Consider the following 25,155-nt stretch of genomic DNA (forward strand, 5'->3'; position numbering starts at 1 on the left):
AAAACCGATGATCAGGTAAAAATACTGACTGAAAAATGTGATGAATTGGCCAGTCGTATTGATGTGATCGAAAGTACTAATGATAATAAATCAGACGATACTTCACCGGTTTCATTTAATCAAACACCTGAATTTCAAAATTTACAGCAGACAATTAATGAGATCGATTCGTCTAATAACACCTTGCGTAGAAAATTGTCAAGTTTACAGCAGGAGGTAACACAGATGAAAAACATTTCAGTTAATAACACATCACAGCAGACGCCACTTTTCGAACATTTGCCAGACTCACGCAGCGCGTGTAATTTGGGTAATCTACAGAGAGTACGGGACTTAGATTCCGAACAACCACAGTTCAATAGATTCTCTTACAATCCTGAACCTGTTCCATCACATAGAGACGATAATTTCGATTACAAACATTTTCTGTCAGTGAGAAAGTTTAAAGTGTTTAAAAACGACAGAACACAGATTCACCCGCTAGATTGGATACAACAATTTAGCTTTGCTTTTCCACCGACTTGGCCTGTAACGCATAAACTTGAATTTATTTGCAGCTTTTTGGAAGGCGAACCGGTAACTCGTATGAGGCCGATCGCGAGGCAATGTTATTCAGTGGAAGAGTTTCAGAATGCGTTTCTATCTGCGTATTGGTCAAAGACGACACAGCGTGGAATTAAAGATCAGTTAATTAGTTTACCGAATTATGAGAACTCAAATTTTCCGAGTGTGACGCAATTTTTTGAGCAAATGGTGCAACAGAACCAGTACCTAAGTGAACCCTACAGTGAATCTGCACTTATTCAATTATGTATCTCTAAATTGCCACGATCATTAAGAGTGTCACTTCTAACAGGTCAACAAAAGGAAAACATTTCGGCATTCAGGGATCTATTGCAGCTTTTAGAAGTGCAGCAATCTGATTATTCCTTTGTAAACAAAAATTTTTCATATAACAACCAGGGTCAGCAGGCTTACAGTAATTATGATCAGACATGTAATTTCAATAGGAAAAGTAACAGACGCTTTAGGAATGACAACCACCAAAACTTTAATAACAGGCAAAATTCTCATTATCAATATAGTCAAAATTATGAGCAACAGGAACCACATTTTGGTAACAATAGACGTTTTCCGCCACAACAACATGAAAGTCAACCGGTTAGCATACCTAACCAACAATGGAATGCACAAGGTCAACCAGGCTTTAATGTTTCGCCGCGTGCACGTGTAGTCCCTGATACAACAAATAGTAACGCACGGCAGCAAGGAAATAACTACGTACAGAGAAGACAGTATTTCAATTCCTATCGCAATGCACCGTATAGGAATGAGTATCACGACAGACGTAAAAATGATGAGCACAATTATCAGCGTACGTTTAATAACAGTCGGTCATACCAACAGCAAAATTGTCCACAAGAACCTATTCTCATGAATGAACCCGACAGTAGGTATCATCCAGAGCGTAATGCGTCTGGAAGAAGTAATAGAACTGTTCAAATTGTACAAATGCCACAACATCCTCCTGATAATAATAACACGTCAGATAGAATCTGACTAGATACTGTACAGGACGCATCTTCCAATAACACAAGCACTACTTCTGATACGCAAAATGTTGTTCACGAAAATGTTATTACTTTCGACGACATTCGAGACACTCTTTTACAGGAAAGACCAGTTGTTCAGAAAACCATTTCACATCCTGTCATCGAAATTAAAATTGGTTCATCGAAATTTTCAGCAGTAATCGATTCCGGATCACCTATGTCAGTAATAAATGAGGAAACTTTTAATGAGTGCAACAAAGAGAATACCTATCCCACATTACCTTTAGGCAAAACCAAAGTGAAAGGAGCAGTATCAAGTAAAGGTGTAGACGTTAAATTACAGACACATTTGTCATTTTGTATTGGAGGTCATACTTTTCATTCAAATTTTTGGATTGTTCCCTTGTTGACAACAGACGTTATTTTAGGCATGAACTTTCTGGTACAACACGACGCAGTGGTTGATTTTCAAAATTCCTATTTAATGTTGAAGGACGAAAATGTGCAATTGGCTTTAGAATTTCAGCATTCACTATCAGCAGAAGAACAAACAATTAACCGCACAGAGGTCATTTCCGCAGCACGTAACATAGACTGTAAGCGCGCATTGTTCACAGACACGTACGTACATAACTATAATACTCCAGACGAAGCTGACTACGACGTAATGCAGATGATTTCCGATAAGGCTAAACAAAGCAGTGCAAATACAGACGACGAACGAACGCAATTACATAAAATTCTTTTACAGCAAGCTCCAGTTTTCGACAACATTCCTGGTACTATGTCCGGTTTTATGTATGAATTTCAAGTCAAACAGCACGACACATTTAAAGCAAAGCATTATCCTATTCCGTATATTCATAGAGAACAAGTTAAAAAAGAATTGCAGGATATGCTCGATCAAGGAATTATTGAACCAGCAGTTAGTCCGTACATAAACCCGCTACATATTGTTAAGAAAAAAGATGGCTCACTTCGCCTTGTACTTGATTCACGTCACATTAATGACATTATTATTAATGAAACAGATCGACCACAGACATTAGAAGAACTACTACAGAAATTTCACGGTACTGCTATTTATTCCACATTAGATCTGAAATCGGGATTTTGGCAAATTCAACTTCATCCAAATTGCAGAAAATATAGAGCTTTTCTCTGTTTTGGTGACTGTTATCAATTTTGCAAATTACCATTCGGCTTAACTATTTCTTCTGCAGCTTTTATTCGCGGTTTGAACACAATACTTCCGACAGAACTTAAAGACAGAATCACGACGTACATAGATGACATTCTTATCGCAGAAGCTAACTGGACTGAACACAATCTGATTTTAGAACAACTGTTGCAAACCTTTCATGCACAAGGACTTACAATTAATCTCAGTAAATCGCATTTTGGCAAAACTTCTATAAAATTTCTTGGACACGTAATTTCAGCAGAAGGCATCGCGCCTGATCCAGAAAAACTTCAAGCTTTACGTGACATTACTGTTCCTACAACGAAGAAACAATTACGCAGTTTTTTGGGCTTAATTAACTTTTTTCGCAAATTTATTCATCACTCTGCTTTAGACACGCCTAGATTATGCCAATTAACAGGTAAAAATACTATTTGGTCTTGGGATAAGCAAGCACATTCTGAATTCGTGAACCTGAAACATGCTTTGTTGAATGCTCCACTTTTATCGCACCCAGATCTTACTCGAAATTTTTCTATTGCCACCGACAGTTCTAACACAGCTTTAGGCGTACATATTTTCCAGGAAATTGAAGAAGATGGCTCAACAGTAATTAAAAACATCGCATTTGCAAGCCGCATTTTGTCACCTGCTGAACGAAATTATTCCGTTACTGAACTAGAAACATTATGTGTTGTATGGGCTTTTACGAGATTTCGGCACTTTCTTTATGGCAGACACACGACCGTTTACACAGATCACAGAGCTATTCAATTCTTACTTTCGGCTAAATTCACTCACGACAGGTTAAGTAGATGGAAACTTTATTTGCAGGAATTTAATTTTACGATTGTTCACATTCCCGGCACACAAAATGTTATAGCAGACGCATTATCCCGTTCTCTCAGCAACAATCAGAAAGACGTAGCAACCAACTTCTGCAAAGCAAATTTCAGCGTTATGTACATTCAGCAAGTAGCATTTGAAAATTTTATTTCGTCGTCATTACAGGACATAGCAAAAGAGCAAAGTAAAGACAATGTGTGGAAAGAAATTAAACACCTTTGGCACGATAAGAATAATGTTACAATTAGGAACCACTACACTGTACGCAATGACATTCTGTTTCGCCGCTCTCATCCAGACAGCAACAATTGGTTATGATGCATTCCTGACGAACTTGTTAACAAATTAATCTGGTACACTCATTTAAGTTATGCACATTACGGAGCGAGAAAATGTTTTCTTATACTGAGACCGAACTGTTATTTTACAAATATGGAAAAACGTATACGCCGAGTTTTAGCGTCATGTAAAATTTGCCAGATAGCTAAATCAGACACCACTTCACACATTCCTCCATTATATCCCATTATACCTGTTAAATTAAGACATATGGCTGCAGTAGACATTTTTGGTCCAATTCCGAGAACTAATAGAGGTTTTTGCTACATCTTTGTCGCTGTTGAACTCACTTCAAAATTTGTTACTTTCACTCCGTTACGTAAAGCTACTGCCAAAACTGTTTCGAAAGCATTTGTAAAACATTTTCTATTTCATGTAGGGCATGTGATGAAAGTAATTTCTGACAATGGATCACAATTTCGTTCTGCTATATGGACACGCATGTTACGAGCTAGAAACATTTCTCCGATTTATATATCCAAGTACCACGCTTCTTCGAACCCTTGTGAACGATTAATGAAAGAAATTGGTAAACTGTGTAGAATATACTGCCACAAAAGACATGTTAATTGGGACACACACATACACTCATTCCAAGATGTAATTAATTCCATTCCAAATGAATCAACTATGCTATCTCCGTCTGTAATACTGAAAAATGTTGAACCACTAAACAAAATTAAAGAATTAGTAACATTTCCTACATCTCGTCGATTACGACACCACGAAATAATTGACATTGCGCTGAACAACATCAAACGTGCCGCAGAGCGCCGGAGAAGACAGCAAAAACAGGTTTGTAGACGCCGAGACTTTCACGTTGGACAGAAGATATTAGTACGTACACACTATTTATCCAGCAAATTAAAAGGTAAGTGCAGTAAATTTGAACTTCTGTACGCAGGTCCATATCGGATTCGCAGTATTCCTCACCCCAATGTTGTACACGTCGAAACTTTGAGAACCAGAAAATCGAAAGGCAATCACAATATTTCCAATGTTAAACCGTTTATTGAATGAACATACTTTATGATTTATAACACTGTAATACATTTTCCAGATATTTATGTGAACAATTATTGATGATTATCGTATTTTTTCTTGGCAAGTGCCCGGCAAGGTAAGGTTAGCAGGTCGCTCTTCTTGTCGTTACACATCAGACCGTGCATATTTTCCAGATGAACTTACACTTTTTTATGACCACTTATGCAATTATAATTATATGACTAATTACTGATGATGATTATCGTATTTTTTCTTGGCAAGTGCCCGGCAAGGTAAGGTTAACAGGTCGCTTTTCTTGTCGTTACACATCAGACTGTGGACATTTTTCATTTTTTTTGTGTATAATTGTTTTCAAGTTTTGTTTGTATGCACTGTGAACGAGTAAAGGTATAACACACACCAGTTGACTTTGACATTTTGCCCTATGATATCTCAACATCGTGACTGTTTTACATTTTTCTTTTTTTTGCTGCTGCATTATGATATTCTCTGTACACTTTTTGCCTTTGAACACTGTCTATGCTTTTGACATATTACGTTTTTCTGTCATGTTATGCTGTATGCTTAATTGTGTCACCATTAACCAGCCATTATCTAATGAGTATATGATTTAAATACAAGACATTAATCTTTGTTCATCAATTTCAGAAAGAAATGATGCGTAAAGGAAATAAATTAAACAGAAATGGGAATTTCACCTACGGAATAAACGAAAGAAGATGCAATAACTTTATGAAGAAGAGTAAATGGATCAGAATTAACAAGCATTAACAAGAATATACTATACTCATCGTAGAATAGCAGTCTTAACTAATTTTTCTTTCAGAATACAAGGCGATTGATGCAAGCTGTCAGACGGAACTACACATCTTAGTTTTAAGTGATGAAATATGCTAGAGATAAGGAATAGTTGTGTAATGAATAATGAAGTGATTTTTGCAGATGATAAAGAATGCTGATGAAGAGTAATGATGAAGAATATGCTACTATGAATAATGAAGTTTTTTCTTTACAGGTGATGATGACAATGAAGTTATGATAATATGGATAATGAAGTTTTTCTTTACAGATGAGGATAATGTTGAAGTTATGAATTTATGCTATGTAGTTATTTAAGTATTTGTTGCAGTTTGCTTGACAGCAGGTGTTATATTGCATAGTAGGATGACTGAAGGTTTTGGAAAGGACAGCTATGGAACACATTTTTATACACATTTCACTACCTGTTAATTCGAAGTTCACTACTTTTCAGCATAGTCTGCGTTTCTTCTTTCAGCTCTATAATCCATTTTGTATTTTTTCCAGGAGAAGCTTTTCATGATACTTACTAAACTTGTTACTTATTATACCTGTTCTAGTACTTGCATTTTATTTTTTTACCCATTTGTGTCTATCATTTATAAAGTGATAACCTTGGTACAGCTGACTCATGACGAATGACGTTACACATTTTTCATTTATAGGAACAACCTAAAAGCAATTTTTCTCTTATTTCTTCTTGCTTTCCCTTATAATTACCCAAAGCAATGCATTGCTAGCACAAAAAAAAATTTATTACCAGTCTCATATAATGTCACTAGTTTATGACAATTCTGAATAATACTGATCAGCTCTGAATAGTATGTCACTTTAATAATGACTTCTTAATTATCTGAATAATAATACTTTGTAACCGGTTAATAACTGCCACTGTTTATTGTAATGAGACTACTTATAATGCCCATGATTATTAATGCTCTGATTGTAATTTTGTAACTGGCTAATAACTGCCACTGTTTATTGTAATGAGATTACTTATAATGCCCATGATTATTAATGCTATGATTGTAATTGTGTAACTGGCTAAAAATTGCCACTGTCTATTGTAATGAGACTACTTATTATGCCCATGATTATTAATGCTATGATTGTAATTGTGTAACTGAACAAAGATTGCCGCTGTTTATTGTAATACGACTACCCATGATGGCAATAATTTAATTTTATGAACATTATTCTGTAATACTAAAATACTTGGTACAGAAATGTTCAATAACTAGAGTATGGATGCCGCAAACTACTTATGTAATCACTAATCAAGACTTGTGTGTTAGTTAATGTCTTTCACCTTCTGACCTAACTACCTGAAATTATTGTAACATCCATTTGTCTTGTCCATCCTCATTATCATGGAGCACTATATTTGGTTTTTGCACTAATTCTACGTTGGTGTGCCGCCTCTTAAGAGCGTGGTGTTGACACGACATGCTGTCCAACACCGTAAGCGATGAAGACGTTATTATGGTCCCACTGTTTGGTGTACCTGGCATACTGCAAAATGATAGCATGGAATATTACTACGACGTTTCAGTGTCTTGATACGCTGATAAATACTTCTGGGAACGGAACTGCAGATTGTATCACTTAGTGTTGTGATTCTGTGGAAAGATATGGACTTTCAGTGCAGCTGTGTCCAAACTAAAGTGCTACAACCATGATGCAATCCTTTCCTTTCCTATCCTAATAGTGAAAATCATTTTAACTAACATCATTTATGTTAATGGCCTATACATTTTTCTCGATTTGTTGAACTCCAGTGCGAGTACACTTGTGTCACTTGTCGACATGATTTTCTGCCATTGTTTATTTATTGTGAAAATACTAAAGACATTTTTCGATTTGTTCTGAAGTGCAGTATGTGTGCACTCTTGTCATCTATATTGTATATACTTTTTGTGATTTGCTGATTATTTACCCTTGCGTTTATTTGTTATGAAAATGTTCAAAAGTTTTCAGTACATGTGCTCTTATATGTTTTCTACTGAACTTTAGTGCCTGTGCACTTTTCTCATTTTTCAATATGATTTGTGCCTTTTCTGTATACCTTTTATGATTTCGTGATATGTTTTATGTCATTTGTTACTCATTGTATATACATTTCGTCTTTTGCTGATATGTTCTCCACTGCAGTGCATGTGCACTCATGTCCCTTGTCAACATGATTTTGTTCAAAAAAAAAAAAAAATGCTACAGAATCTTACAGTGCGTGTGCACTTTGCTATTTGTCAAATAATTTGTATATACATTTTTCTGATTTGCTGATACGCTCTCTACTCATTGTACTTATATTTTGTCTTGTCTGTAATGTTTTGTAATCGGTGCATGCGCACAACATTTAATTCATGTATTACATCCAAATATTTTGTAAATGTTAATTAATTAAAAGAAAAATTTCTTGCGATGGCAAGTCCAAATGACTCACCATCGCTGCCAAATTTTTTGCCCCCCAGTGGAGGGTTATGAAAGGCGTATGTACTCGTTGGCAGTGATGATGAGGCATTGTAGAATCTCTGACCAGAGCAGTTGCGCTCGAAGCGCAGTGCAGTACAGTAGTCTGTTGGAAGTAGTAGCCGAGTGAGGTAGCGAGCGGGAGTCTGTCAGTAGTGGTAGCGCAGAGCAGTCGGCGGGCGTCGGCACCGCAATGGTCGAGATTCAGGACAAGGTATATTATTAAGCAGCATCGCGCTCAGCTAGTAATGTAAATTAAATGTAATGAACTTTAAAGAATCGCCCCAATAATAATTTTGATTTAAAAGCAATTTTTTAACAAAGAATCATTCGATTTCCTTCCATTTCCTTTAAACAAAAAAATTCAATTAACTTCAAAAAATTTAGTTATTGGGATACATCCGCTGCAAGCTGTGCCGCAGAATAAGAGCAGAATTTTGACATGCAGTTATATTAAGGTAAGAAATTAATTCTGATTTTTGCACAGGGCCAAAGACCGACATTTCGGTTAAGCTGAGTTTTGATTGTCACTGTAGTTCCATTGTTATGGGATCATGTTTCATTATTTTATGCGAACTTATACTTGCGTCAGATTGCTAATTTTTGTTTAATTGTCATTGTCATTAATATTTTTGCGGGAAGGTTACACTTGGCTCCATTTCTATTAAGTATTGTCATTTCAAAATTTCTGTAGGGAGGTTACAGGGCTACTGCTAAGATTTTTGAGTTCTTGTGGTAACTTATTGAAAATGGATGCAGCAGAATAGTGCACTCCTTTCTACACAAGAGTCAAGGAAGTGCATTCCACATGCAGATTTGATTTCTGCCTAGTATTAACTGAGTGAAAGTTGCTAACTCTAGGGAATAAGCTAATATTGCTAACAACAAACGACATTAAAGAAAATATATACTGTGAGGACAATGTCAGAATTCCCAGACTATTGAATACGGGTCGACAAGAGGCTCTCGAACTTACACCACATATAGCTCGAACAGCCCGTTTTTGAGCCAAAAATACCCTTTTTGAATCAGACGAATTACCCCAAAAAATAATACCATATGACATAAGCGTATGAAAATATGCGAAGTGGACTACTTTTCGTGTTGAACTCACTTATTTCAGATACTGTTCTAATGGTAAATAAAGCAGCATTTAGTTTGTGAACAAGATCCTGAACATGGGCTTTCCACAACAGCTTACTATCTATTGAACTGTTCCGTCTCGCTTATAATATACCCATTCTGTCTGATCAAAATATCAGTTCTTGTTGAATTGTGAGTTAGAAACTGTAAAAACAAAGTCTTACTGTGATTTACCATCAAATTATTTTCCATAAGCCACGAACTTATTTCATGAACTACATCATTTGATAATGTTTCAACATTACACATAAGATCCTACACTACCAAGCTGGTGTCATCAGCTAGAAGGCATATCATTTACATATATAAGAAACAGCAATGGCCCCAGCACCGACCCTTGGGAAACGCGCCACTTAACAGTGCCCCATTGGGACTGAACATCACTACCACTCTCAATATTGCGGGAATTACCTTCTGCTTTCTGTTCTTAAGGTAAGAGACGAACCAATTGTAAGCTACACCCCTTACTCCATAATTGTCCAACTTCTGCAGTAATATTTTGTGGTCAACACAGTCAAAAGCCTTCGTTAAATCAAAGAAAACACCTAGCGTTCGCAACCTTTTATTTAATCCGTCCAAAACCTCACAGAGAAAAGAGAATACAGCATTTTCAGTTGTTAAACCATTTCTAAAACCAAACTGTACATTTGACAACAAATTATGTGAATTTAAATGCTCCAGTAACCTTGTATATACAACCTTCTCGATAACTTTAGCAAACACCGATGGCATAGAAATAGGTCTATAATTGACAACATTATCCCTGTCTCCCTTTTTATAAAGTGGCTTCACTACCGAGTACTTTAATCGGTCAGAAAACCGACCACTCCTAAAGGAAAATTTACAGATATGGCTAAGTACTGGACTAACATACATAGAACAATACTTCAATATTCTGCTAGATACCCCGTCATATCCATGAGAGTTCTTGGTCGTTATTGATATAATTATTAACTCAATCTCCCTCTTGTCAGTATCATGGAGGAGCATTTCAGGTAACAGTCTCGGAACACTTTTTTCTACGAGCGCTATATGATTCCCTGTTGGAACTAGGTTTCTATTTAATTCACCTGCTATATTCAGAAAGTGATTATTAAATACTGTACATATATGCGACTTATCAGTAACACGGACATTCCCACTACGCACTGATTATATATCCACGACCTGTCTCTGCAGAACAGCCACTTCCTTTACGACTGACCATATGGTTTTAATTTTATCCTGAGAGTTAGCTATTCTATCTGCATACCACATACTTTTTGCCTTCCCAATAACTTTTTTAAGCACTTTACAATACTGTTTGTAATGGGCTGCTGCATTTAGATTTTGACTGTTTCTAACGTTTTGATATAATTGCCACTTTGTTCTACAGGATATTCTTATCCCTCTAGTCAGCCACCCAGGCTGCCTGTTCGTGCTAGTACCCTGTTTTGAACGTTCTAACGGAAAGCAACTTTCAAAGAGCACGATAAAAGTCTTGAGGAAAGCATTATATTTATCGTCTACTGTACCAGCACTATAAACATCTTGCCACTCTTGTTCCTTGATAAGGTTTAAAAAGGTCTCTACAGCAACTGGATCAGCTTTCCTAAAAAAATGATAACTGTATTTAACATGTGTTGCAGCACAAAAATCTTTTAGAGTTAAAACTTGTGCTTGATCTGAAAGGCCATTCACTTTTTTGCTAACAGAATGCCCTTCTAGTAATGAGGAATGAACAAAAATGTTGTCTATGGTTGTTCTACTGTTCCCATGGAAAGAATACGGTTTGCATAAGATTATATGAATTAAGGACGTCTACCAGCATCCTTTTCCTTGCACAATCACGTGTACAATTAATATTGAAGTCACCACATATAACTAACTTTTTGTATTTCCTATAAAGTGAACCAAGAACCTCCTCTAGCTTTAGAAAAAATGTTGTGAAATCGGAGTCTGGGGATCTATAAATAACTACAGTTAGAAGGTTAACTCCAGTAAATTTAACCACAACTGCACAACATTCAAACACCTTTTCAGTGCAGTACTTTGAAACATCAATTGACTCAAATGGGATACCGTTTTTCACATACATAGCTACTCCCCCACACCGCAAAGAGCTCCTAGAAAAGCTGCCAGCCAACCTGTATCCTGGTAAAGGAAGCCTTTGAATTATCTCCTTATTTAAGACGTGTTCAGATATATCAATAATTTCAGAGTCAACATCTATAAGCAGTTCACTAACTTTCTCTAATACCTTGTATATTTTGATAAAATATACTAATTCCCTCATTACTCGGATACTTAAGCTTTGTCGAAAGTGGTTTCTTTGTTAGAGAGACTTCCCTTAAGCAGGAATACCTGTCAGCTGACTTCAGTCTAAAAAAGGTGCAGCTCTAACACCCACTAGTACAGGAATTTTCCCATGAGTGATCCCACCACCCCCACCTATGCTGTCACATATAAGCTTTGCCAACCTCCCCTTTCCATACCTGTTGAGATGCAGGCCATGTCTAGTGAAACCTGTCCTCCTGATAGACTCCACCGACACCACTGAAATGTGACTCATGCCTTCTGTCATTAGCGCACCCCCAAGTCTCATGTAATTACGCTTGACAGCTGTATTAAGATGAGGCCGATCGTGACGCTGAAACAGTTGCACGAAATGCACATTCGTGTTGCCAGTCTGAGTGGCTATCTTTTCCAGGTCACCATCTATGTCATACTCCCCATCCCTATCAATACTATTACCAGCCCCACCCACAATCACTACCTGATCTTTAAAATCCCTACATAACCCCCCTATGTTAACAGTCACCTGAGCCAATCCTGCATTAGGCTTCACAATGCTGGTGACCTGGTACTCACTCCCCAACACTTCCTGTAACTGCTGGCCTACACCTCTACCGTGAGAACTACCTAACAGCAGAACCTTCTTCTTTCTCTTAGACTTTGCAACTGTCCTAGCCACCGTAACTGCTTAGGTCTGCTGCATATTTCCTACATCTACAGCAACTAGAGATTACTCTCCACTAGACTCCGACAGTTGGTCATATCTATTGCAATCACCAATAGTAAAACTATCTGAAAATCTCCTTCTCCTAGCAGATGTCTTGCCAACAACCAGCTCCCATTCCCCAGCCCCTTTCTCCCTCCTCATCCTATCTAGCTCCTCCTGTGCGTTTTTCAACTGCACCTGAAGGGCACAGATCTTACGCTCCTGCTCCTCTATCAACTTACTCTTGCTACATAACCTGCAGTTCCAGGAGAGGATCTCACCAGAATGCCCACTGGCTTCCCCACTGCACTGAGTTCTATCTGCAAGAAAATTTGCAATTTAAGAACTTTCAGCATTGCAGCGCGACAGCAATCGTAAGTATCGAAATAACTATGAAAAATCCGCCTCGATTGCACAAACTACCTGGTGTTTACCTAGGTTTCAGTGTGGGTAACCACGCCTTCTTCAGAACAAATATAAAACAGCTTGCCTAAATAGGCATAGTCAAAGGCTAAAATCAACACCTAGCCTTTGACTATGCCTATTTAGGCAAGCTGTTTTATATTTTTTCTGAAGAAGGCGTGGTTACCCACGCTGAAACCTAGGTAAACACCAGGTAGTTTGTGCAATCGAGGCGGATTTTTCATAATTATTTTGCAATTTAATCATATATCTGTCCTATTATTCCTTATGTATGTAATTTGTTCCGTAGGCGCCGGTAAGGACGTGTCGGCTTTCTGAAAGCCATGAAACAAGGCATGCAGCTGTCAACCTGAACTCCACTATCTACCACCTAGTGGATCTCATGAACGAATGAAGCAAGTCTTGTTTCACAAAATCGGTATTTACAGAAAGTCTTGCAGATGATCGATTTTCAGAAAATTTATGATACGGAAGCGTAAACTATATTCCAAGCTTTTATAGAGACGTCAGTGATACAGGCCTATAGTTGTGAACATTGACTTTACGACCTGCTCCTTGTTCCAGCTACGTGGCGCAATTCTTAGCCCTTTGGGGCTTCGGTAGACTGGTGCTAGCAGGGAGGCTTCCGATATAATACAATCTGTCGCAATACCTGGTCTAGGGACTTTTCGACTAGAGCCGATTTTGAACAGCGTACAAAATTTTTTCCTACATCTGTCAATTTTACGTCTTTGCGATATTAGAATGTTAATTGTGCTGTGATCCGTAAGAATGAGAAATTTCGGAAAACAAAATTCAGTACTTCAAATTTTATATTAACATCTTCCATTTCGGTGCCATCAAGTACCCGGGTGGGCCAAAAATCCTGAAGAAGTTATAACAACTTTCTAAGTTTTATGACAATTCATCGGGTAATCCTTGATTTAGAATTCACAGAGCGCTTCTAGCTCACTTAACCCCCTAAGCTTGTTTTGGCTTGTTTGTCACCAGGTGCCCTAACATGTTTTGATCTGCCATTACCTTTATATCCTTCCGTAGTTTCTCATATTGTTATGGAACCTCACACTATCTTTCATGCATAGTGCTGCGCAGCCCATCACGCATAACACTTTAAATTTGAACCCGAGGTCTTCCACTTCTTCTATCCTCAGCAGAATACACGCAACTGACTGCCCAATTAGTTTTTAATCATTTCCTTGTCGTACCCGTTAAGAAGAAATAACTTTCCACCTTTCTTCTTACATTTTTGTCTAACGCCGGTGATCTAAGATTATCGATTATACGTTGGGTAAAACATAGCTGGCCCGGAAAATATTTCGTGCACCATCCATCTTACAGCATCCACTGCGGGTGCAGGTGGTCATTAAATATTTTCCGGGCTAATTTTATTTCGCTAATTCTGTATAATGACTGGAATCTAAAACTTTTGGCATGTGTGTTGCTAGAAGATCCAATGCGTTTCCTCTGAGAGTGGGTAGTGTCACAAACAGCTACAAATTCAGTATAATATCGGCAGATCTTTAACGCTGTCTTCTGTTACAAGTGTGTGAGTCCAACCAATCAGATCACCCGATCCGAATGCTAGGCAGAGAGTTTGGGGTGAATCGCTGTGACGTGGTACAGTCTCTTAACCGCCACAAACACTCTTCTGACAACAGTATGACTCCTTTGCAGTAACCGGAGAGTAAAACAGCTCTGGAATCACTTCAAATAGAGAACGCCACGTTACTGGTAAGCACACGTGGTCCCATGCGTTAAATGTATCATCTACTAACATTTTTGCTACGTTATTTTAAGAGTGTCGTTCAGTAAGTAATGCTTTAACTTGATCTGGTGTTAGAAGGATTAGCCGGTGAAATTTTTCACCGTTTCCAGGGTACGCCCGATTGTGCCTGTCTTCAGTCTTTAGGCTCACAATCTTCTAGGAGGCTCCTTCTTTGTACACCAAGGCTAAAGTCTGCTCCACGAATAACATCATCCGCAGGCTGACAAACTATGAATGGGGAGCTCAACCATCAGTACTGAGAACATCAGCACTTGCTCTGTGTGTTTCTGCAGCAGACTATGCAGCGCTAGTATGGGAAGCATCTGCACATGCTAAACAGGTTGATGTAAGTGTAAATGAGACAATGCGAATTGTTACAGGCTGCCTCAGACCCACACCAACGGGTAATTTGTACCTACTTGCTGGAATTGCCCCACCCAAGATCAGAAGGCAGGTGGCAGCAGACGCTGAGAGAACAAAGAAAGAAACAGATTCTCGACACCCACTGAATGGGCACGTCACTCAGGCTCGAAGGCTTAAGTCTAGAAATAGCTTTATTGCAAGAACCAAGATCCTTGACGGTTCACAGGAAGATAATAGAGTCCGTAAGTGGGAAAATGAACAAACCGCACTGCAGATAATACCAAAAGAGCAAATGGCACCTGGAAACAAACTTCCTTACACAGTGTGGAGAACACTAAATAGGCTGAGGGCTGGTGTACCCAGATGCAAAACTAATCTGTGCAAGTGGGGACTGCTGACTAACGATGACGACGTTCTTTGCGGATGCCGAGATGTACAAGACGAGGCACATCTGTTCATGTGCCGACTACTGCCGGAGCCCTGCAGTTTTAGTGACCTGCTACAAGCCAACGACAAAGCCGTAGCGGTGGCTAACTATTGGAAAAATAAAATTTGATCTGGACACGGAAAAGAAAGTAAGTAATGCCCCACATTTTCTAAAAAAGTCATTAATATACATAGACACACGTAATTGTTGGTGCTTCACATTTGATGTTTGTGCTGTGCGCAGGTGAAGTTTTGAACCATTGTGGCAGATGGCAGAGCCGTAGCACAGCGTCAGAGCGGCGTCTACATACGACTCACGTTACAAGCTGCTTGCAGTTTCTGAACTCTTGTGTTCAGAAAAAGAAACCGTGATGAGCATCCTTAAACGTTTGTGTGCAGTGTATGGTGACGCTGTAGTTGATAGGAGCCCAGTTGGGTGATGGGTAAAGAAAGTTACAGCCTCAGGAGGTGCAGAAAAGAGCTCAGTGACCAGCCACGCTCGGGACGTCCTGTCACAGCCACTGCTCCAGACGCGCTGAATCGTGCGGATGCCGTTATTCGTGCCGACCGGCGCATCACAACTCAACAATTGGCTCTACAATTGTCTGTCAGCATTGGAAGTGCGTCTGCAATGATCGAGACTCTCGGACGTTCAAAGAGATGCCCACGCTGGGTTCCACGAATGCTCACAGCGGACCACAAGATTCAAAGAAAGGCCATTTCATCTGAATTGTTGGAGTTCAAAGATTATCTACGGGGAACACTCTTTCAAGGCGAGAGTGTCAGTCATGCAGTGAAAACATGTCTACGCCTACAGGACAAGAGCTTTTACTAGCAGTGAATACATGCTCTTCCACAACGTTGGCGTACTGCCATAGAAGGTGATGGAGACTACGTACAAATATAGGACATGGACGAGACATGTTGATGTTTATTGTCACCAAATTAGGATTCTTCACAATAAATATGTTCTGAGAAAACGACCCTCGTATATGCATACATTAACATCTGTTTCAACACTCCTGTAACTGCAGATTTTGAACAGTGTTGTTTCCAAACATCTTGTGGCTGAGCTTTACTTAGTTCTGTAACTCTCTCCTCCCGCACAGGCCATGAAGGCCCAAAGGTACCGACTGGCCGCCGTGTCATCCTAAGTCCACAGGCGTCACAGGATGCGGATATGGAGGGGCATGTGGTCAGCACACCGCTCTTCCGGCCGTATGGCAGTTTCCGAGATCGGAGTCGCTACTTTTTAATCAAGTAGCTCCTTAGTTTGCCTCACAAGGGCTGAGTGCACCCCGCTAGCCAACAGCGCTCGGCAGACCGGATGGTCACCTATCCAAGTGCTAGCCGAGCCCGACAGCGCTTAACTTCGGTGATCTGACGGGAACCGGTGTTACCACTGCGGCAAGGCCGTTGGCACTTAGTTCTGTACCGTATCTGAAACCATGTTCAGGAAATAAGTTCTCATTTTCTGCTCATGCCTAACTTTGGGACTATTGCACAACAGGAACCACGTACAGAGCGATTCAGCTGCGCCTAACACTGGACTTTATGCCCCGCCCGCAACGCCTACAAATACCAAGTGCAAGATTTTCATATTCTCTCACTCGTTATGTTCAAACTATAAGCGCTACAGAAAAAAATAAACAGGACCTTTTTGTAGAAAATGCAATGTAGTTAAATTTTAAACTGGCATTCTTTTTTGCTGGAGGCCACTGTTTTAGAGTTATTCAGGGAAAGATGCATTTGTGGTACATTTTTGTACGTTTTACTCGTATAATTAGAATACGAAAACTATGGCCTCTGGCAAAGACGCATCTCAGTACAAAATCTGACTACATTCAATTTCCTACAAAAGATCAAGTAAATTTTTTCCGTAGGACTAATAACTTGCGCGTAGCGAGCGAGAGAATTTGAAAATCTTGCATGTGGTGTTTGAAGGTGTTGCACGATGCATAAAACCCAGCGGTATGACCAGCTGAATCGCAGTGTATGAAATCTCTCTACGATGTTGTGCAGTCGTCTTCTGCATCCATGGGAGTTTTCTCACTAGAAAACTGGGATCTCAATCATGGCACGTCAAAGATATACGAGTTTAGTTCTAAAAGTTAAAAAGAAGCCTTAAAACTCTGCTCTTCACAAGCACAGAATAATAAAGAACAGATATGCACGGTACAAAAGGGTAAAGGAATAGTGCTTACCTTGTGTGAGGGAAGCGCGTGTTTTGCAGATGAGAGCCGCCTCCTGGTGGAGCCGTCTTTGATGCCATAATAACACGACCAGTGTCGCACGGTGACGTCGTGTGACCACCCGGGCAGTGTCTGGTCACACAGGCTGTAGGTATCGTTACCCACCTGAAAGAAAATATCACAGCGCTAAGTTATCAGCGACTTCGCAACGTCGAAAGGAAAGTAAAAACATTGATGGTCACCTACCGTTTCGTAGGCAGAGAATGCAAAGTATGTTCTGCCGTTTACGGTCACTTCGAAGCCCTGGTTTGATATCAGCGTCCAGGTGCCGACGTTGTCGTATTGGTCCACCGCAACGTTGGGGTAGGACAACGTGACCCGCACTTGCTGAACGACATCTGCCGGCAACAAACGAACGGGGCTCCTATTAAATATCACGCTGCTGTTTCCAACATTCTGGAAGAGGCTTCACAACACACGACTGACTTCAGCCTTCACAGCTCAAGGAATTAGATATAAACTGAATAGCAAACATCGCTTTATTACTTCAGATTTGTAAGAAAAGTGTAGTGAATAGTATTTCAATGCTGTAATGTACCTGTTATTAGAAAATGTAAGTTGTTTTTTGCTATTTTGCCTTAACGGATCTTAATTTAAACATGCCGATCCGGTTTTACTAAAGCTGTAATTTCTTGTTACAACTGTTTATTTCGTTCAAAACAGATAATTACATACTATAACACATCTTTTGATAAAACTGCAAAGTAATATTCCTAATTAAGGACTCCTACGTAAGCATACCCGATATTATTTCCGATAACTGCAAAAATATGGCTAATGCGTTGAGTGGACAGTGAAGAACTATTTCTTTTGTATTATGGAAATACAAAGTGTTCTGGAAAATTAACATCTGTAAACCACTTACATGATATTAATCTTTATTCTGCGAAATGGTAATTACTTTATCTATGAGAAAAGCGACATTAGATGGTTTCTTTCTACCCTTTCTGCCAATGGCACGTACAGATGCAAGTTCACATTTGTGGTGTCTGTTCTTCTGGACATGTCAGAAAGAGCAGACACCACACTCACGCGTCTTGACGGCGAATTATTGATACTTTCAGTGCTGATGCTCTCTCCGTTTGATCTCTTGCGTGAATCAGGTAAGGCTGCGAACAATGAACATAAAGGACAGGGACATGCGACATGCGCGAATTTGGTTCAGACGGAAAGCTTGCTCAGATGGGCGAACTATTTAAGACGACCGCTCTCTGTAAGCGGAAAATTCGGCCTCGAGCCCCTTTACCGCACAGATTTTCGCTTCTCGCCAATGGCTTTATTTCTATGTCCGATTGCAGCTGATGTCGGAATTTCTCTTTCGCCACAGATGAAATTGTAATCATCACGAAGTTTGACCAATAATAATAGAACCATTATTTTATAACTTTATTTTATTTTGTAAAATGAAAAACGTCGCAGTTTTCCTGTTTTAACTGTATAAGGCAACTAATTTCTGGACGTTTTCATTAGGTTGAAGCGACTTGCTTGGTGATGCAACGAGCGTGCGCCATAAGCGCTCCATAGTTAGTTTTTTTACGTTTGAAAGTCGAACCTGCATCGTAATTCGAAGTCGGCTTTTTTATACAACATAATCTCTTTTGTATGACGGTCAACAATGTACACGGTTACTCCTCACCAAGAGCGCCATTAACCAACAATGATCATTTTGGTCCGAATTTAATATTCATTCAAGCTACTAGAGACAAAGAACTTGATTTTATTCAGACTGAAAATAATAAAAAAAATGTTAAAATGTGTTTGAAATCTTATGGGACTTAACTGCTAAGGTCATCAGTCCCTAAGCTTACACACTACTTAACCTAAATTATCCTAAGGACAAACACACACACCCATGCCCGAGGGAGGACTCGAACCTCCGCCGGGACCAACCGCACAGTTGAAAATAATCAGTATTTAAAACAATTTCAACTGAAAATGAGAATAATAATACCTTCAGACCTTCCACTTATCTACCGCCTTTGAAGATGATCCTATTGCTTGCTCCCTGCTCCCTGCCGCCGTTGGATAAGCAGCTGCAGCAGCAAGTCGTATACCCCTAGCTTACTTATTTGTTCCATAGTTTAATTCTTAATTTCTTTGCGTGTTTTTGGGTACTTGCATTGTTTAATTCATAAATTTCGGGCGTATTATAGTATTTGAGAGTTGTAGCATCGCGCTTTAGTGTTTACTTCGTAGATTCTTACTTAAGTTGCGTGTGAGTTTCGTATAGGAGGTGTAATTTCGAGTTTTAGTTACTGTAATCGTAAATTCAGGCAGATTGTAGCGCAGTCGTTAGGCATTTGTACAGGTTAGTTAATACATTCTTTGCGTGTTTCCCTTGCGATATCTAGGCACTGACTCGTGTTTCAGTAACTGTTGTTTAACATCGATTAGAATGGACAGGGACTGTGATTGCTGTGTTCGGATGAGGGCTGAGTTGGCATCCCTTCGCTCACAGCTGCAAGCGGCGCTGACTTCGGTCGCGCAGCTTGAGGCTGTTGCCAATGGGCACCACTGTGGGGAGCCGGACTTGGGTATCACGGGGATATCAACCTCGTCCCGTCTGTCCCCAGATCGGTCTGCCGCTGTGGTTGCCCCGGTTGCTGCCCGCAGTGGGGCTCAGCCCTCGCCTGTGGTTGAATGCGAGGTCGTCCCAAGGCGCGGCAGGCAGCGAAAGACGTCCCCGGAGGCTGATCAGAAAGCCTCCCCGGTGCGTCTGACAAACAGGTTTCAGGCACTGTCTCTGGCTGAGCCAGATGCAGCTGCCTGCCCTGTTTCAGAGGATGATTCTCAGTCTTCAAGGTCCGGGCAATCACAGAGGGTGGGCTTATTGGTAGTTGGGAGCTCCAATGTTAGGCGTGTACTGGGCCCCTTAGGGATATGGTGGCTAAGGAGGGGAAGAAATCCAGTGTGCACTCCGTGTGCATTCCGGGTGGAGTCATTCCTGACGTGGAAAGCGTCCTTCCGGATGCCATGAAGAGCACAGGGTGCAGCCAGCTGCAGGTGGCGGCACATGTCGGCACTAATGACGTGTGTCGCTTTGGATCAGAGGAAATTCTCTCTGGATTCCAGCGGCTATCTGATTTGGTGAAGGCTGCCGGTCTTGCTTACGAGATGAAGGCAGAGCTCACCATCTGCAGCATCGTTGACAGAACCGACTGCGGACCTTTGGTTCAGAGCCGGGTGGAGGGTCTGAATCAGAGGCTCAGACGGTTTTGCGACCGTGTTGGCTGCAGATTCCTTGACTTGCGCCATAGGGTGGTGGGGTTTCTGGTTCCGCTGAATAGGTCAGGAGTTCACTACACTCAGCTGGCGGCTTCACGTGTAGCGGAGGCTGTGTGGCGTGGACTGCAATCTCAAAGGGTGCATGGCAAATACAGGACGTGCTTGGATCAAGGAACAGTCGGAATTGTAGTTGTAAATTGTTGTAGTTGTGCTGGGAAAGCCCTGAGCTTCAAGCGCTAATAGAAAGCACAGAAGCTGAAATCGTTATAGGTACAGAAAGCTGGCTAAAGCCTGAAATAAGTTATGCAGAAATTTTTACGAAGTCTCAGACGGTGTTCAGGAAAGATAGATTAGGCAGAATTGGTGGTGGAGTGTTTGTGTCTGTCAGTAGTGGTTTATCTTGTAGTGAAGTCGAAGTAGATACTCCGTGCGAATTGGTATGGGTGGAGGTTATACATAACAGCCGAACTAAGTTAATAATTGGCTCCTTCTACCGACCCCCAGACTCCGATGATATAGTTGCGGAACAGTTCAGAGAAAATTTGAGTCTCGTAACAAATAAATACCCCACTCATACGGTTATAGTTGGTGGGGACTTCAACCTTCCCTCGATATGTTGGCAAAAATACTTGTTCAAAACCGGTGGTAGGCAGAAAACATCTTCCGAGATTGTCCTAAATGCTTTCTCCGAAAATTATTTCGAGCAGTTAGTCCACGAACCCACGTGAATTGTAAATGTTTGCGAAAACACACTTGACCTCTTAGCCACAAACAATCCAGAGCTGATAGAGAGCATCATGACTGATACAGGTATTAGTGATCACAAGGTCGTTGTAGCTAGGCTCAATACCGTTTCTTCCAAATCCACCAGAAACAAACGCAAAATAATTTTATTTAAAAAAGCGGATAAAGTGTCACTAGAAGCCTTCCTAAGAGACAATCTCCATTCCTTCCGAACTGACTATGCAAATGTAGACGAGATGTGGCTCAAATTCAAAGATATAGTAGCAACAGCAATTGAGAGATTCATACTTCATAAATTGGTAAGAGATGGAACTGACCCCCCGTGGTACACAAAACAGGCCCGAACTCTCTTGCAGAGGCAACGGAAAAAGCATGCGAAGTTCAGAAGAACGCGAAATCCCGAAGATTGGCTAAACCTTACAGACGCGCGAAATTTGACACGGACTTCAATGCGAGATGCCTTTAATAGGTTCCACAACGAAACATTGTCTCGTAATTTGGTAGAAAATTCGAAGAAATTCTGGTCGTATGTAAAGTACACAAGGGGCAAGACGCAGTCAATACCTTCGCTGCGCAGTGCCGATGGTACTGTTACCGACGACTGTGCCTATAAAGCGGAGTTATTGAACGCAGTTTTCCGAAATTCCTTCACCAGGGAAGATGAATGGAATATTCCAGAATTTGAAACACGAACAGCTGCTAGCATGAGTTTCTTAGAAGTAGATACCTTAGGGGTTGCGAAGCAACTCAAATCGCTTGATTCAGGTCCAAATTGTATACCGATTAGGTTCCTTTCAGATTACGCTGATACAATAGCTCCCTACTTAGCACTCATATACAACCGCTCGCTCACCGATAGATCTGTACCTACAGATTGGAAAATTGCGCAGGTCGCACCAGTGTTTAAGAAGGGTAGTAGGAGTAATCCATCTAACTACAGACCTATATCATTGACGTCGGATTGCAGTAGGGTTTTGGAGCATATACTGTATTCAGACATTATGAATCACCTCGAAGGGAACGATCTATTGATACGTAATCAGCATGGTTTCAGAAAACATCGTTCTTGTGCAACGCAGCTAGCTCTTTGTTCGCACGAAGTAATGGCCGCTATCGACAGGGGATCTCAAGTTGATTCCGTATTTCTAGATTTCCGGAAAGCTTTTGACACCGTTCCTCACAAGCGACTTCTAATCAAGCTGCGGGCCTATGGGGTATCGTCTCAGTTGTGCGACTGGATTCATGATTTCCTGTCAGGAAGGTCGCTGTTCGTAGTAATAGACGGCAAATCATCGAGTAAAACAAGTGATATCAGGTGTTCCCCAGGGAAGCGTCCTGGGACCTCTGCTGTTCCTGATCTATATAAATGACCTGGGTGACAATCTGAGCAGTTCTCTTAGGTTGTTCGAAGATGATGCTGTAATTTACCATCTAGTAGGGTCATCCGAAGACCAGTATCAGTTGCAAAGCGATTTAGAAAAGATTGCTGTATGGTGTGGCAGGTGGCAGTTGACGCTAAATAACGAAAAGTGTGAGGTGATCCACATGAGTTCCAAAAGAAATCCGTTGGAATTCGATTACTCGATAAATAGTACAATTCTCAAGGCTGTCAATTCAACTAAGTACCTGGGTGTTAAAATTACGAACAACTTCAGTTCGAAAGACCACATAGATAATATTGTGGGGAAGGCGAGCCAAAGCTTGCGTTTCATTGGCAGGACACTTAGAAGATGCAACAAGTCCACTAAAGAGACAGCTTACACTACACTCGTTCGTCCTCTGTTAGAATATTGCTGCGCGGTGTGGGATCCTTACCAGGTGGGATTGACGGAGGACATCGAAAGGGTTCAAAAAAGGGCAGCTCGTTTTGTATTATCACGTAGTAGGGGAGAGAGTGTGGCAGATATGATACGCGAATTGGGATGGAAGTCATTACAGCAAAGACGTTTTTCGTCGCGGCGAGATCTATTTACGAAATTTCAGTCAACCACTTTCTCTTCCGAATGCGAAAATATTTTGTTGAGCCCAACCTACATAGGTAGGAATGATCATAAAAATAAAATAAGAGAAATCAGAGCTCGAACAGAAAGGTTTAGGTGTTCGTTTTTCCCGCGCGCTGTTCGGGAGTGGAATGGTAGAGAGATAGTTTGATTGTGGTTCGATGAACCCTCTGCCAAGCACTTAAATGTGAATTGCAGAGTAGTCATGTAGATGTAGATGTAGATGTAGATGTAGACTTTATGACGTACACTAAATGAATCACTTCAACTCTTTCCAGTAATGAAGTTTCTCTTTTTCATTTATGTTGGATAGTTGTTGATGTTCGCAGCAGTACGAACGTGTATGGCACATTTTGTGTGGGGTCTGATTCAAAATACCGAAAATAGTAGCTGAATTAATGTTAAGTTACCAAATTACTTTGAATCAACATCAAACGCAGAACTTTGAGCCGTTTTTCCATAAGGGGGAAACTGCACGATCTTCTGGTAATGGATCAGCTCTTTTACTGACACACACGGAGGATGTCTTATTAAAAAGACAAAACTCGTCTGGGTGTGTGAATATGAATTAATGTGCAGCGTTTTCTTGCCAACTACCACAGTTTACCTAACAAGACTTTCGTCAGTTGCAGAAGACCTAACTAACACATTTCTCTTACTTTCAGACAAATGCAGTAAGGAGACGCAACTAAGATGTAGCAGACTGCAGAGAGGAAAGCGATTCAGCAGTGCAAAACGAAAAGAAATAGAAAATAAATGATTACTCGATTCGTCGAGGGTAGATTCCTTACCAAAATCTTCGCAGAGGGCGGAGCTGTCGAGGTTCCGCGGTCCCTCGTGGAAGGTCCAGGAGCCCTCTATGTCGCTGTACAGGCAGCTGGCGGGCGTGTCCGCTGACACCGCAGCCAGCAGCAGCGCCGAAGCTGCCGCAATCAACGCACTCGCTCCGGCGGTCATCGCGACAGACGTCTCTGAAAACAGAAAAGCGCACTGACTGAGTCAGTGAATAAGCACTGTCTGATAATCAGGTGTAGCTATTACAGGCTTCAAACTATTACCATTCTCACAAATGGAAATCTGCAGCTGGAAAGAGCGTACTACATAGCTGCTGAAACGCTTAATCTTGTTCACAATGCGTATGTTTTTAGATGTAAGTTGTAGTGTCCCGTTACAGGGCGCGACAGGCGAACTAAATTAAATTCTTCAACTGATTGGTAATCGGCGAAAGAGGGAGCGAAGACCAGAGGCGTGTTAGCTGTGGTCAGTCTGACGCGATAGCCAGGTACGAGGGGCGTTCCATAACTAATGCAACGCGGTTCTTTTTTGATCAGTTGCGGATGCAAAAGAGCGGAATTTGTTCTTGAATATCATGGAATTTTCCGTCTTTAGCTGGTATAGTTTCAAGAAGTTTCGACAGGTGATGGCCCTATACGTAGCCTTCAACGTGGCGTCCGTAACGGAGATGCGTTCCAAGGAGAGCTCTACAGCTGTCATTGAGTTGCTTTTGGCGAAAAACTAGAGCATCGCAGATATTCATAGGCGCTTGCAGAATGTCTACGGGGACCAGGCAGTGAACGAAAGTTCGCTGAGTCGATGAGCGACGCGTCTGTCATCATGACAATAAGATTGCGCAAACCTGTC

At 40.7% G+C, this 25,155-nt stretch overlaps 1 protein-coding gene and 1 pseudogene across 1 annotated transcript in view; both read right to left on the reverse strand.

Annotated features, from left to right (window-relative positions):
* Window positions 1-25,155, reverse strand: part of LOC126260173 (dipeptidyl peptidase 1-like) — an 85,865-nt gene that overhangs the window by 49,840 nt on the left and 10,870 nt on the right. The window contains exons 2-4 of the mRNA XM_049957439.1: window positions 24,306-24,485; window positions 17,732-17,883; window positions 17,498-17,650 (exon numbers count right to left, since the gene is read on the reverse strand). Coding sequence (XP_049813396.1) covers window positions 17,498-17,650; window positions 17,732-17,883; window positions 24,306-24,471 — 471 coding nt within the window. The 5' untranslated portion in view covers window positions 24,472-24,485. The remainder of the gene's footprint in view (window positions 1-17,497; window positions 17,651-17,731; window positions 17,884-24,305; window positions 24,486-25,155) is intronic.
* Window positions 16,597-16,714, reverse strand: LOC126210062 (5S ribosomal RNA; annotated as a pseudogene).

Source organism: Schistocerca nitens, chromosome 1 (genome assembly GCF_023898315.1).
Source record: "Schistocerca nitens isolate TAMUIC-IGC-003100 chromosome 1, iqSchNite1.1, whole genome shotgun sequence".
NCBI classification, from domain to species: Eukaryota; Metazoa; Arthropoda; class Insecta; order Orthoptera; family Acrididae; genus Schistocerca; species Schistocerca nitens.